Genomic DNA, 16309 nt, shown 5'->3' on the forward strand with positions numbered 1-16309 from the left:
TAAAAGAGAAGTACAAAAGTGGTTTCGGTGAAATAACCCGAAATTATAGGAGTCGGTTTCGGTGAAAAATATTCGTAGCATTATAAATAGGTTATCGGGTTATTTATTTTATATTTATATCGTAAATACTAAATGAAAACTTAAATAGATTTTCCATATAGTTACGATAATATTTTGATTCCTGTAATTTAGGGAACAAACAAACATAAATTTGTGTTATGTTAGTCGACAACGCTTCAATTTCGGAAACTATAATTATGGTATTTTGAATTATAGAAGTACAATTTACTACATAATTTGGAACATTTACTACGCAATTTTGAGTTATAGAAATATCATTTAGTTACAAAGATATTTGCTTTCAAACTGTACCTAAATTTTAGTCCCCTACTTGATTGCAAAATCGAAAATCTCATTAATACTATCCCAAATTAACAAAATCCAAAAATATTTCCTTTCAAGATTTGATTACCAAATTAATTATGGTTAAAATTTCAGAAATTAGGAGAATATACCTTAAAATCTACCCTAATCGAGTAATATGTATATGTCTACCTATAAATATATGTTAGTCATCTAGGTTGAATTCGTTATACCTTCCACATTTTTTTTGCTTCATTTCTCCATTAAGTTTTCCAAATGGCTTTGCTACTATGTTTCGATTTTTGTGTAACTCTTAAGCTTTGTATAAATGTTGCTACTTGGTTTCGACTTTTGTGTCATACGCTTTGTATGAACCATTACTTATTTCATTTGTATGCCAATATATATTCCAGCTCGATTTATTATATTCTAATACATATATATACATAACTAAAATAAAACTTGTGCAACAATGTATACCTTCCTTTACAAGGGAAGTGATTTCTTAAATTCAGATTTCACACAAAGTTTCACATTTTAAGTAGATAAATTAAAGATATTAAAAAATTTTATGCTGGCCGATTACACTGATGAGAATCTAGAAGAAATCGTTGTCCGCAAGAATATGGGTTAAAACTTAACTAATATAGAATAAATTAAAATCAATATTACATTAACGATAATATTGTACCATTAAGATTACCAATCTTTTATTTTGATTAAACTAATTCAATTTTTGATAGCTAATTTCTTTTGATATTTGACGTATAACAAATACTATTAAGGTAAAGATTAATATTTCAGAACTTGCATTTGAAAGTACATAGCCAAAAACAAATGCAATATAATCCGAGGGTTTTAGTATAAATAATTTTATACTGAAGCTTCAATTTAAAATTTTCAGAAGTTAAAAATGTGATAAGTTATATGAATGAAACAAATTTTGATTATTTTACATACAATGTTTTATTCAGAAACTAAACTATTTCAAATATTAACTAAATCAAATTTCAACTCAAATTTTTAATTCTTAAACTGTATTTTATGTATTTGGTTGTTCAAAACAAAAAATATATATATATATATATATATATATATATATATATATATATATTATGTATTTTACTACTTAAACTACAAAAAATGACCATGTATATGTAATAACTCTAGATTAATAGAAAAAATGATCTGAAAATATTAGTCGATATGGTCGATTTAAAGTTCTATTGTATTATAATCCTATATTATAAAGATTTACATTATGTGTAATATTCTAAAATTTACTTCTTTATAACATATTTTTTTAAAAGTTAATCAAATCTAATATATATATATATATAAGACTATCATGAATTTTTAAGTGTACACGAGTTGGTTTTCGAAACTCACAATCATATGGTAGAGCGGGTTAAGGTTTATTTTTCCACGAATGCAATATTTACGGGTTAGTCCGTCCAAATATATATTGTGAGTGTGTTTTTACTTTTTACAAATGCATGTTTTTACGAATGCAATCTTTTAGGGATTGGTTTGTCTAAATATATACTTTGAATGTGTATTTTTTACAAATGCAATCTCTAACTGGTTGGTTCATTAAAAATATACTCTAAATATGTTTTTTTTAGAAATGTAATTCTTTACAGTATTTTCGTATATTCCTACTTTTATTACAAATTATATTATATATAATTTTTATTACAAATTATATTATATTTATATATATTCTCCCGCGCTGTAGCGTGGGTCTGATCCTAGTTCTTCGTATTTTGGCAATAAATAATACAAAATCCATGTTTTGATTTTTGTTATAAATTTTGGATATTGCAATACTTTATTTTAAATATTTTTATTTTAATTAGAATTATATAAATGAAAAATATTACTATTAAGGTAACAAATCTACCATCTTTATTACTTTTAGATTATTGTATCAAAAATGAATGTATATTGAAGATGTAAAATTTATTTTATATATATTTAATTTGACATGTGTCAAAACTTTGTAAAAAATAATTTTTTCCAATGTAAGCTCTACTATTAGAGATTGGTTCTATGCTTTGGAAAATCGTCTGTATCTAGTTTGAATGGATGAATTTTATATGCTATCAAAAAACAATATATATACAAAATCCATCTTTTCCTATTGTGATTAATTTGAAATATTGCTATACTTCTGCCCAAAAAAAAGATATATTACCACTAATGTTTTTATTTCATTTCTAATTATAAAAAATGGAAATACGTAATTTTAGATAGAAATCCAACCATGATTAGTATATTTAGATTATAGTCTTTAAAAAATCAAACTAGTGAAGATATGGAAATTTGTTTCTAAATATATTTGACACGTGTGGCAAGTGAGTAAATAAAATCTTTGGAGTGTTGAAGTATCATCAAACATATTGAACTCTATATAATCTGATCTGTTGAAACAAAAGTTAATAAACCTGTACCAAGCAAAAATAATAATAATAATAATAATAATAATAAACAAAAAAAAAAGAAAAAAGGAAAATGTCGAGTATGATCAAGATAATGATGATGATGGCCTTGGTAATAATGGGCGTGAGAGCAAAAACGCTGACTGAGTGTCGTGAAACAGACTGCAAGTATGTTTGTGCGAACAAAGGGATGAGCACAAAGGCTTGTTCTAAATGTGTCCTTCGATGCAGTACTGCTTCTGACAAAAGTAAGCAAATAGATATAGCCAGGTCTCATAGTTTAGAAAGTTATGAGTAATTTTTTTGTTTTCAGTGTATGATTTTGATTCAATTCACAAATTATGGTTATGATTTATGATGTTTACAGGGACCAACGATGTAGACCAACGTGTCATATGTTACCGGAACTGCGATGTTGGTTGTGGCACAGACAATGCGTGCCATGAACGTTGTAACAAGAGTTGCGGTTACCCACCCTTGATGAATCTTCATCTATGACTTTGTTGAGACCTAGGAGTCATGGACTTGTGGAATATTTATTATGCATTTCTCTTTGTGATTTAGGTGTTTATTTTGTTGAATTTTTACATGTTGGGGTTGTAATTGGCATGGAAAGATTCTATATAAACATACTAAAGTCTAATAAATAAATATATTATTTTCTTGAAATAAATCTGATGGTATAATACTCATTAAGTATGAAAAAGATTTTTTTTTATATATATATATATATATATACATAAATGCTTGTAGGATTTTTGGATCTTGGAAAAAAAATATATATATACATGTTTAGAGAAAAAAATTAGTTTGACTATACACCAAAATGCATTTATTTTTTGGTTAAACATCTTGAAAAAAATTCACAGGTAAACATGCTTATATGGCAGTAGTTTGTCACAACAGTGCGAAAGATGACAAACCACGAGAAAATATCATGTAGTGATTTATAGGGTCGGTAAACATGTCTTTATAGCCTCCCTAACATAACAAACATGTCATCGAATAAGAATGCCCCCATTGGACGAGAGAGGATGTAGGTTCCATTAATGAAATATGGAATATGGGGTGTTCACAAGTGGTCTCATAGCTGAACCTAGATAAGTGTAGAATCAAAAGGGCTCATACCATCGTTGGTGACGGTCTTGGTGCGCAACAAGGATGTTGCAATTTGTTAGTGTGGGTGAACTGTAACACCTTGGTTTCAAGAAATATGGTGGAGCATACAGAGACTTAAAATAATATATTTGGTTATCTATGTAACTAAGGTGTACTTATCTTTTTGGTCAAACCTAAGAACTATACAGTTAAGCATGTTTATGTTGAAATAGTTTCAGGATGAGTGTCATTCTGAAAAGTGATTGCCAAAACCGTTTGAGTTAGGAAAAATCACGGGAAAAGATTATGTGGTGATTTGTAAGATCGGTAGACAAGTATTTAAAGCTTCCCGAATAAGATGGGACCACGGGTGTAACAACTCGTCCTGTGACCCCACTAGCCCACCGTNCACCCTTAACTATGGTCTCTCAGGAGGTTTGATCGGAAAGATAAGTGTATTTTGGGAACATAGGTGACAAAATCAATTCTTTTAAACTTCTTCGCATGCACCACCATAATGCTTGAAATCAAGGTGTTAAAATTCACCCCAATAACATATCGCAAGGTTCTCGTTGCGCACCAAGACTATCACCCCCGAAGGTGTGACCCTTCTAAACTCCACAATCTTCTAGGTTTGGTTCTGATATCACTTGTAACGCCTCGATCGCCACATTTCCTGAATAGGTCCCACATCTTCTCTAATCCCGGTTTGACAACCCGTCCCGTGACCCCATTAGCCCACCGCTAGCTTGCCACCATGGACCCCGAGCTGGACCTGCAGATCAATTGGTGACAGCTTTTCCAGTGGGAATGTTGTTAAAGAGTGGGGACCAGGGTTCGAGGAACGCCTGGCGCACCAATAACCTACTGGTGGATTTGGATATCCACAATGAGGGGTTAGGATTGATGCCCTGCAGGGCATCAATCCTAACCCCTCATTGTGGATATCCAAATCCACCAGTAGGTTATTGGTGCGCCAGGCGTTCCTCGAACCCTGGTCCCCACTCTTTAACAACATTCCCACTGGAAAAGCTGTCACCAATTGATCTGCAGGTCCAGCTCGGGGTCCATGGTGGCAAGCTAGCGGTGGGCTAATGGGGTCACGGGACGGGTTGTCAAACCGGGATTAGAGAAGATGTGGGACCTATTCAGGAAATGTGGCGATCGAGGCGTTACAAGTGATATCAGAACCAAACCTAGAAGATTGTGGAGTTTAGAAGGGTCACACCTTCGGGGGTGATAGTCTTGGTGCGCAACGAGAACCTTGCGATATGTTATTGGGGTGAATTTTAACACCTTGATTTCAAGCATTATGGTGGTGCATGCGAAGAAGTTTAAAAGAATTGATTTTGTCACCTATGTTCCCAAAATACACTTATCTTTCCGATCAAACCTCCTGAGAGACCATAGTTAAGGGTGCTTATGTAGGAGTAATTCCAGGATAGTGACCTTCCGCGAATTGATTACCAGAATCGTGCTAAGGAAGACAAAACACGAGGAAATATCATGTGGTTATTTGTAGGATCAGTAAACAAGTATTTAAAAGCCTCCCGGACGTAAAGAACCAGCTGAGACATGACGTGGGGCTCATTAGGGAAAGGTGGTGGTCGGCGAGTTACAATTGGTGTTATAGCCATAACCAAATGAGTGAGGAGTCAAGAGGGCTCACGCCATTATGGGTGACAGTCTTGATGCAAAACGAGGACATCGTGATCTGTTAGTGGTTTTAGGAGATATGGTGGTGCATAAGGAGAGGATGAGTGACATTCTGGGAAGTGATCGTTTGAATCGTGTAGAGTGGAAAGAATACGGAATAAGATCATGTGTTTATTTGTATGGTCGATAAATAAGTCTTTAAAACCTCAAAGACATAACAAACCAACGACAGATAAGGATAGGTCATGGGGCCCATTAAGAAAAGGTGGTGGTTGGGTGTTACATACTTGATTTTAATTTCTTAATCATGTGAATATGATGTTTAAACTTATGGGTTCTTTTTTTTGTCAAAATATTGCTTGCATTAGCTTGTATTAGTGTTTGGATGATACAATGTTGGAAACAACTATACAATTATATCAACAAAACAAGAATAGAATTCACAATGTATACAACCGTAACGTGCTAAAACATGAGCTGCTTCATTAAAAATACGTCGAACATATACAAATTTAACATATTTGAACTTGGATGCCCACAAGATAATCTCCATGCCTATGTTTCTGATAGCCACATTTGTTGATAATCCATTTATGTTGTCGATTAAGATTGCACAATCTCCCTCGAAAATCACTTAAGTATAACCTCTAATCCAAACTTGTTGAATTGCGCTAAGTAATGCTTTTTTGCCGCAGCCTCCAATGGTGATCTCGATGTTTCTAATTTTGCTGCTCCCCACACTATGTTTCTAAGTTTAACCTTATGGGTTCTATTTACCGCATCTTTAAATTAAATGGATTTTTTACTACAATATCAATCATCTTGGTTATTTGTAAATATTTTTACTGGTAAAATTTCATATTTTTATGGATTTCATCTTGGTTTCTCTTTGTTAAAAAAAAATTTGGATCCACCAAAAAAACATCAAACCAAAATAGATATGAAATTAAATACATACGTAACACCCGCGAACCAAAAATCGGTGTCAATAGACACAGCTTGTAGTGTTGATCGACACAATGTGCGGTCGGGTGTTCGGTTTGATTTCTTGGTTTGAGTTGGTTTGGTTTGGGGATCGTATTTAAGTCTTGAAATCGATGATTGTAGGTTGCGAAAACCTATTTTTGTCGCCTCCTTTGTGTGGAAAAGAGAGAAAGCGATTATCAAAGTTCCTGTGAGTTTCCTATAGGTTTCCATAAGCTTTTGTCCCTGGTTTTGTGAGTTTTTGGCTTGGAGGTTGGAGTTCTAAGGCTGAGAACGTAGGAGAAGCTTGTGGTGGTGTGTTTTTCGTCATTGTTGGTGAGATCTCTCTGTTTTGCCTAAGGTGAGTGCATGACCATGCCTTATCTAAGCTAAGATCTCTGTTTCTGTGATTTTATGTGATATGTAATTGTTTGCTTGTGAGTTCTATGCGTTTTTTGTGACTCCTGAGGCTTAGATTTGTCCCTGAAGTCGTGTGGGACGAAAGGGAGAAGCTTGGAGGCGAGATTCGGAGTTTCTGATCAAAGAGAAGCGATGCTCGGCATGAGTGTAGATCGACACAAGGAGTGTGTCGGTCGACACTAATATGAGGACGGCGTGACAATACCTACGAGCATCGATCAATGCCATGTGGAGGTGTCGGTCGATGCAATTAGGGATTTCGTGAAATATCAAGCATGCGTCGATCGACACAAGGAGTGTGTCGGTCGACGCAAGGTGGTCTGCCGTGTGTTGGTCGACGCAAGGTGGTCTGTGCGTGTGTTGGTCGATGCAAGTTGTGTGTCGGTCGACACACCCTTCGCCAGGTGTCACATGGCGGGTGTCGGTCGACACCAACCTACATTAGCGGCTGATGATGTGTTTGCTCTGTGTTGACTGGTTTGTGTTATTGTTTGATTGATTGTGGCATGAGAGATCTTATTGTTTTTGTGTTTAGCCCAGTAGATGGGAGTATTGCCTCACAAAGTATTTCTGGTAATACTTACGCTTCTATTTTGTGTTGTGGCGCAAATAAGGGCAAAGTGTGATCGTTGCTATGAAGAGGAGAATGTTTTAGAGGCTCAGTTGTTTGCTCTGTTTCTTTGATAGAATGTTAGAGTGGAACTTGGTTGTCTAGAACGGATGTTAGGATTGTTGGTTCAACAACTTTGTTTTATGTTTTGGATTGTTGCTGGAATTGGCATTATGTTATTCATTTATTCGTTAATGGTTTATTGAAATTGTTTGTGTTATATGCTGTTATTGATTGGGGTTAGATTGCTAGTGAGTAAAAGATCACTAGTTATTAGGATGTTAAAAAAAAAAAAAAAAAAAAAACGGGTCTGTTTATTTCACTTAGTAAGATTTAAGATCAAACCAAAATTAAATCTATACCAAATCATAGATGTTAGACTTATGTTTTGCTGACTAATTTTGATAATTATAATAAATATTAAATACCTTGTATACACATGCAGTATATACATCTAATTACGATAAAAAAATTATTTTAGAAATAATTACATAAAGTTTTAATTTTACATTTCATTTTGCATTTTATTTACTACTCAAATAGATTATTTTCCTTTTTGAGATTTAGTTGTTTATTTTTTCTTAATCTTTACATGTTGGAATGTAAGTCGACGTTAAAATATTTCGATATTAACATACTAAAATATAATACGAGATCATTTTCAGTATGAACAAGGTTTAGCAAGAAGAAGAAACAAGGAAGATGGTGAACATGGTAACTTCTCAGATCTGATTCAGCGACTCCGGTAAAAAATGCTGATAGGCAGTGGCGCCGTATGAAGCCGTCGTGAAGGAGCTGAAGAAAGAAGTGAAGGTGAAAGAAATGGAGTATGATCTCAATCAACGAGATAAACTTAAGCCACATTCACAGAAATTAAAGATCCGGGTAATATACACAATCCTACTTCGTAGAGTCGTTAAAGAAAGCAGCCTTGTGAACTGCTTTCTTCCATCACCTCGGCTACCTCTTTCACTTGATCTCTTTCAACTAGCAAAAAAAAAAAAAAAAAACAGCAAAATCAGATGTTAACAATAAGTTGGTAGGCTAAAAGAAACAGACAGAACCAGCCATATCTCTATGCACCGTTGCCATCATTTTTACGAGATAACAATCAGAGTGGTTAAGTGCTCATCGTCTAACCTAGTCTAGAAGCTACATTGTTTCATACAGTCCACAATCAAGCTAAGCAGAAGAGTCTCACAAATAATGTTTGCCATGTCGAGAAGACAAAACCAGAAGATCAGATGTGTCAACCAAACCCTAGAAGTAGATATAATATAATTTAGTGAAGTGTGGTTACTTCACTGAATGGTGTCTCTATTCTAGTCATTTAATTTACAAAACTACATGTTGAGATACCGATTTTTGGTGGAGAAGTGGGTCTGCAAAGGATGGGATAAGTAATGCCAGCAGACCAAGCCACTTTAGCTTGATACTCAAGTAGAGGTGCATGAGGAGAGTCAGACTCTCTAGCAGAAAAAGTGATGTAGTACTTTGTGCAGCCCCCTGGGTTGAAATTAGCCCTCAAAACATGCTCGAGAATCACATTAAATCCCTTGGAAACAAAAGAGACAATTTAAGAATGGCTTATCATATCCTAACAACACCTGGAACTCTGAAAGGCCCAAACTAGAGACTAGAGATTAGAGATGTTATACCCAGAATATAGATGCAGATCAGATCATACGTATCCAACTACGTCTTCTTTATAGAACAGAACAAATACAGTTTGCAATTGTTACAAAACGGAAACTTAATTGATGATTCTTTCTTACTTACGAGACTGAAATGTATGTTGATTGAGGCTTGCATATAATTTTTATTATTATTTATATTTTATATTGTATTTGTTTGTTAAATATTAACTATTTTTCAAATAGAGTAATAATTAAATTTTCCAACCTTTTGTAATGATAAATGTTTATATTAATTTTTTTGTTTGTTATATTTATAGTTAATTTGTTTTATTTAGTGTTTAAGATTCTATTTTGATTTTTAATTATTATAATAAAAAATAAGGGATCTAAATACATAGTAAGTCATTTATACACTATGATTAAGTCATATTTTTCCTAACAATTTAATTATTTTACACAATCTTAGTTAAATCAATTTAATTTTTATATGTCAAATATTCTAATATTAATAGTGTTGACAAATAATAAAATGAGAATTTAACTCGTGTTAGCACAAATAAAATGATATTTTATTAATTCCAACATGTCCTTTTTGTAACCCATCTACTCTATAATCATATTATATAGTATTTTAAAATTTTTAATTTTATATATTCGTAATATTTTAAAATTTTATTAAGTTTATATATATTAGTTATATTATTTAAATAAATATGAATCGAAGTTCTACTTACATTAAAAATCAAAACTCACAGGTTTTGGAAAACAAAATCGGAATCAAATTGTTGTTTTCTTTGTTTGCAAAAGATTCAGAGATACAACATCTTCAATACACAATAGATGTGTGGTTAAATATATCATAGTTTATGTTTTCATATTGATTCTGCTGTATTTTTTTAGTTGGAATGGTATGTAAAATATTTATGAAACAAAATCTGAAGTAATGCTATTTTTGAAAAAAATTTAGGGATTAACTTTGTAAATAAGTTTTTAAATAAGTACAAATAAAAGGGTAGAACCTAAAATGTACTTCAAAAAAGTATATATAGATTGTGGAGATGATAGAGTCCGATTTTGTTAGTTTCGGAAAGGAGTAAGTTTCGGATTTTAATATATTTGATTTTGGGATTTGGAGTTTAAATGTCGAAAATATTTGATATGGTAAGTACTTAATGTCGGTAATACACAACTTATTTATGATTAATTTGAATATTCTTTCTCCCTAATTATCCTTTCAAATTGCTTACAGGTGTCGTGAGAAGTCACTGAATGGAAACTCTGATCATTTATCGACTATCCAAATAATGTTAGTCCGGGTTATGTTAGGTCCACGTCTTTTTATGCAATCAGATTACCAGTTTGTCCCTAATTTGTTTTTTTTCTTGTTCTTCTGATTTTTGGACGTTAGGGCATTACATGGAATCTCGTTTTATAACTTTTTTTAAAAAATATTTATTACTTGAAAATTATAGTTTCAATAAGTCAAAATAGTTTAAAATGTTAAAAATAAGGAAATTTGAGTGACTAAACCAAATGGCGCCTCTCTGCAGAGGCGACTTTTCTTGTGATACCAACTTCCGACAACACCGGTTTTTTCTCTGTTTAGGAGTGTCTTTCCGACCGACAGAAATGTTGTATCCTGTTTGGATGTTTCAGTTGGCGTTTTTGTCCTATCGTTAATTTACGACAATTATTCCATCCCCAATTTCACGGAACTCAACCGTCTCAGGAAATCGCCATTGCTGTCTCTATATATTCGACTTTTCTTCATACAATTTCCCAATCACCTTTCATGCTTTTCTATCAATCACCTTCTCACATTTACAATGAGTGATTCTCCGAAAATCTGTTCAAGATCTTGACTTGGGTATTGATGACATCCCAATACCTCTCCCACCGGAATTCTATGACCGAGCGGTTAACATTAACCGCTACTCTTTGGTGGTTACTCCAGTGAACCCATAGAAGCATAATTTACGCGCTCTGATTTGCCAAATGCCCCGCGTATGGGGATTTGTAGATGGTTGTGTTGGGCGGATACTAGATGATGGTCGCGTTCAATTCCGATTCCAATCATAGGAATCACTCAATCTGGTACTCAATAGCGGGTCGTGGTCTTTCAATGACTGGATGCTAACGACACATCGATGGTATCCCAACATAATCGATGGAGAAATAAAGATTATCCCATTTTGGGTGCAAATTCAAGGTATTCCGACTCTCTACTTAACAAATGCTATGGCTAGGTGGGTTGGTAATCGCTTAGGCTTTGTAACTGAGGTTGATAATGATGAAATACCAACCAAGTTGGAGCGGTTCGAGTTAGGATAGCATGGAACATTAATGATTTGCTTCATTTTCAAAAGAATCTCCAATTTATTGTTGGTGAAAACATTGTGGTGAAATTTCGATATGAGAGGTTAAGAAACTTTTGTAACAAATGTGGTTCTCTGAAACACGACAACAAAGATTGTCCTTTGGCTTTTGATGATGATACTCAAGGGGATCCGGGTGATAGAAGTGATGATGACAGTGCATATAATTTTTATTATTATTTATATTTTATATTGTATTTGTTTGTTAAATATTAAATGTTTTTCAAATAGAGTAATAATTAAATTTTCCAACCTTTTGTAATGATAAATGTTTATATTAATTTTTTTGTTTGTTATATTTATATTTAATTTGTTTTGTTTAGTGTTTAAGATTCTATTTTGATTTTTAATTATTATAATAAAAAATAAGGGATCTAAATACATAGTAAGTCATTTATACACTATGATTAAGTCATATTTTTCCTAACAATTTAATTATTTTACACAATCTTAGTTAAATCAATTTAATTTTTATATGTCAAATATTCTAATATTAATAGTGTTGACAAATAATACAATGAGAATTTAACCCGTGTTAGCACAAATAAAATGATATTTTATTAATTCCAACATGTCCTCTTTGTAACCCATCTACTCTATAATCATATTATATAGTATTTTAAAATTTTTAATTTTATATATTCGTAATATTTTAAAATTTTATTAAGTTTTTATATATTAGTTATATTATTTAAATAAATGTGAATCGAAGTTCTACTTACATTAAAAATCAAAACTCACAGGTTTTGGAAAACAAAATCGGAATCAAATTGTTGTTTTCTTTGTTTGCAAAGGATTCAGAGATACAACATCTTCAATACACAATAGATGTGTGGTTAAATATATTATAGTTTCTGTTTTCATATTGATTATGCTGTATTTTTTTAGTTGGAATGGTATGTAAAATATTTATGAAACAAAATCTGAAGTAATGCTATTTTTGAAAAAAATTTAGGGATTAACTTTGTAAATAAGTTTTTAAATAAGTACAAATAAAAGGGTAGAACCTAAAATGTACTTCAAAAAAGTATATATAGATTGTGGAGATGATAGAGTCCGATTTTGTTAGTTTCGGAAAGGAGTAAGTTTTGGATTTTAATATATTTGATTTTGGGATTTGGAGTTTAAATGTCGAAAATATTTGATATGGTAAGTACTTAATGTCGGTAATACACAACTTATTTATGATTAATTTGAATATTCTTTCTCCCTAATTATCCTTTCAAATTGCTTACAGGTGTCGTGAGAAGTCACTGAATGGAAACTCTGATCATTTATCGACTATCCAAATAATGTTAGTCCGGGTTATGTAAGGTCCACGTCTTTTTATGCAATCAGATTACCGTTTGTCCCTAATTTGTTTTTTTCTTGTTCTTCTGATTTTTGGACGTTAGGGCATTACATGGAATCTCGTTTTATAACTTTTTTTTTAAAATATTTATTACTTGAAAATTATAGTTTCAATAAGTCAAAATAGTTTAAAATGTTAAAAATAAGGAAATTTGAGTGACTAAACCAAATGGCGCCTCTCTGCAGAAGCGACTTTTCTTGTGATACCAACTTCCGACAACACCGGTTTTTTCTCTGCTTAGGAGTGTCTTTCCGACCGACAGAAATGTTGTATCCTGTTTGGATGTTTCAGTTGGCGGTTTTGTCCTATCGTTAATTTACGACAATTATTCCATCCCCAATTTCACGGAACTCAACCGTCTCAGGAAATCGCCATTGCTGTCTCTATATATTCGACTTTTCTTCATACAATTTCCCAATCACCTTTCATGCTTTTCTATCAATCACCTTCTCACATTTACAATGAGTGATTCTCCGAAAATCTGTTCAAGATCTTGACTTGGGTATTGATGACATCCCAATACCTCTCCCACCGGAATTCTATGACCGAGCGGTTAACATTAACCGCTACTCTTTGGTGGTTACTCCAGTGAACCCATAGAAGCATAATTTACGCGCTCTGATTTGCCAAATGCCCCGCGTATGGGGATTTGTAGATGGTTGTGTTGGGCGGATACTAGATGATGGTCGCGTTCAATTCCGATTCCAATCATAGGAATCACTCAATCTGGTACTCAATAGCGGGTCGTGGTCTTTCAATGACTGGATGCTAACGACACATCGATGGTATCCCAACATAATCGATGGAGAAATAAAGATTATCCCATTTTGGGTGCAAATTCAAGGTATTCCGACTCTCTACTTAACAAATGCTATGGCTAGGTGGGTTGGTAATCGCTTAGGCTTTGTAACTGAGGTTGATAATGATGAAATACCAACCAAGTTGGAGCGGTTCGAGTTAGGATAGCATGGAACATTAATGATTTGCTTCATTTTCAAAAGAATCTCCAATTTATTGTTGGTGAAAACATTGTGGTGAAATTTCGATATGAGAGGTTAAGAAACTTTTGTAACAAATGTGGTTCTCTGAAACACGACAACAAAGATTGTCCTTTGGCTTTTGATGATGATACTCAAGGGGATCCGGGTGATAGAAGTGATGATGACAGTGCATATAATTTTTATTATTATTTATATTTTATATTGTATTTGTTTGTTAAATATTAAATGTTTTTCAAATAGAGTAATAATTAAATTTTCCAACCTTTTGTAATGATAAATGTTTATATTAATTTTTTTGTTTGTTATATTTATATTTAATTTGTTTTGTTTAGTGTTTAAGATTCTATTTTGATTTTTAATTATTATAATAAAAAATAAGGGATCTAAATACATAGTAAGTCATTTATACACTATGATTAAGTCATATTTTTCCTAACAATTTAATTATTTTACACAATCTTAGTTAAATCAATTTAATTTTTATATGTCAAATATTCTAATATTAATAGTGTTGACAAATAATACAATGAGAATTTAACCCGTGTTAGCACAAATAAAATGATATTTTATTAATTCCAACATGTCCTCTTTGTAACCCATCTACTCTATAATCATATTATATAGTATTTTAAAATTTTTAATTTTATATATTCGTAATATTTTAAAATTTTATTAAGTTTTTATATATTAGTTATATTATTTAAATAAATGTGAATCGAAGTTCTACTTACATTAAAAATCAAAACTCACAGGTTTTGGAAAACAAAATCGGAATCAAATTGTTGTTTTCTTTGTTTGCAAAGGATTCAGAGATACAACATCTTCAATACACAATAGATGTGTGGTTAAATATATTATAGTTTCTGTTTTCATATTGATTATGCTGTATTTTTTTAGTTGGAATGGTATGTAAAATATTTATGAAACAAAATCTGAAGTAATGCTATTTTTGAAAAAAATTTAGGGATTAACTTTGTAAATAAGTTTTTAAATAAGTACAAATAAAAGGGTAGAACCTAAAATGTACTTCAAAAAAGTATATATAGATTGTGGAGATGATAGAGTCCGATTTTGTTAGTTTCGGAAAGGAGTAAGTTTTGGATTTTAATATATTTGATTTTGGGATTTGGAGTTTAAATGTCGAAAATATTTGATATGGTAAGTACTTAATGTCGGTAATACACAACTTATTTATGATTAATTTGAATATTCTTTCTCCCTAATTATCCTTTCAAATTGCTTACAGGTGTCGTGAGAAGTCACTGAATGGAAACTCTGATCATTTATCGACTATCCAAATAATGTTAGTCCGGGTTATGTAAGGTCCACGTCTTTTTATGCAATCAGATTACCGTTTGTCCCTAATTTGTTTTTTTCTTGTTCTTCTGATTTTTGGACGTTAGGGCATTACATGGAATCTCGTTTTATAACTTTTTTTTTAAAATATTTATTACTTGAAAATTATAGTTTCAATAAGTCAAAATAGTTTAAAATGTTAAAAATAAGGAAATTTGAGTGACTAAACCAAATGGCGCCTCTCTGCAGAAGCGACTTTTCTTGTGATACCAACTTCCGACAACACCGGTTTTTTCTCTGCTTAGGAGTGTCTTTCCGACCGACAGAAATGTTGTATCCTGTTTGGATGTTTCAGTTGGCGGTTTTGTCCTATCGTTAATTTACGACAATTATTCCATCCCCAATTTCACGGAACTCAACCGTCTCAGGAAATCGCCATTGCTGTCTCTATATATTCGACTTTTCTTCATACAATTTCCCAATCACCTTTCATGCTTTTCTATCAATCACCTTCTCACATTTACAATGAGTGATTCTCCGAAAATCTGTTCAAGATCTTGACTTGGGTATTGATGACATCCCAATACCTCTCCCACCGGAATTCTATGACCGAGCGGTTAACATTAACCGCTACTCTTTGGTGGTTACTCCAGTGAACCCATAGAAGCATAATTTACGCGCTCTGATTTGCCAAATGCCCCGCGTATGGGGATTTGTAGATGGTTGTGTTGGGCGGATACTAGATGATGGTCGCGTTCAATTCCGATTCCAATCATAGGAATCACTCAATCTGGTACTCAATAGCGGGTCGTGGTCTTTCAATGACTGGATGCTAACGACACATCGATGGTATCCCAACATAATCGATGGAGAAATAAAGATTATCCCATTTTGGGTGCAAATTCAAGGTATTCCGACTCTCTACTTAACAAATGCTATGGCTAGGTGGGTTGGTAATCGCTTAGGCTTTGTAACTGAGGTTGATAATGATGAAATACCAACCAAGTTGGAGCGGTTCGAGTTAGGATAGCATGGAACATTAATGATTTGCTTCATTTTCAAAAGAATCTCCAATTTATTGTTGGTGAAAACATTGTG

The 16309-nt window shown here is 32.5% G+C and overlaps 1 protein-coding gene across 1 annotated transcript; it reads left to right on the plus strand.

The window, feature by feature from the left end:
- Nucleotides 2839-3477, plus strand: LOC104701051. Its single transcript, XM_010416681.1, has 2 exons — nucleotides 2839-3052; nucleotides 3172-3477. Exons 1-2 carry the CDS (start codon nucleotides 2878-2880, stop codon nucleotides 3300-3302), a joined length of 306 nt encoding a protein of 101 aa, XP_010414983.1. The 5' UTR covers nucleotides 2839-2877; the 3' UTR covers nucleotides 3303-3477.

The sequence above is a fragment of the Camelina sativa genome, chromosome 7, assembly GCF_000633955.1.
Source record: "Camelina sativa cultivar DH55 chromosome 7, Cs, whole genome shotgun sequence".
NCBI lineage: Eukaryota > Viridiplantae > Streptophyta > Magnoliopsida > Brassicales > Brassicaceae > Camelina > Camelina sativa.

Excerpts from the sequence above, each read along its gene's own strand:
- LOC104701051 (XM_010416681.1), top strand. The coding sequence starts at position 2,878 with ATGTCGAGTATGATCAAGATAATGATGATGATGGCCTTGGTAATAATG. Across the intron at positions 3,053-3,171 it reads CAGTACTGCTTCTGACAAAA|GGACCAACGATGTAGACCAA; the intron begins GTAAGCAAATAG and ends TGATGTTTACAG.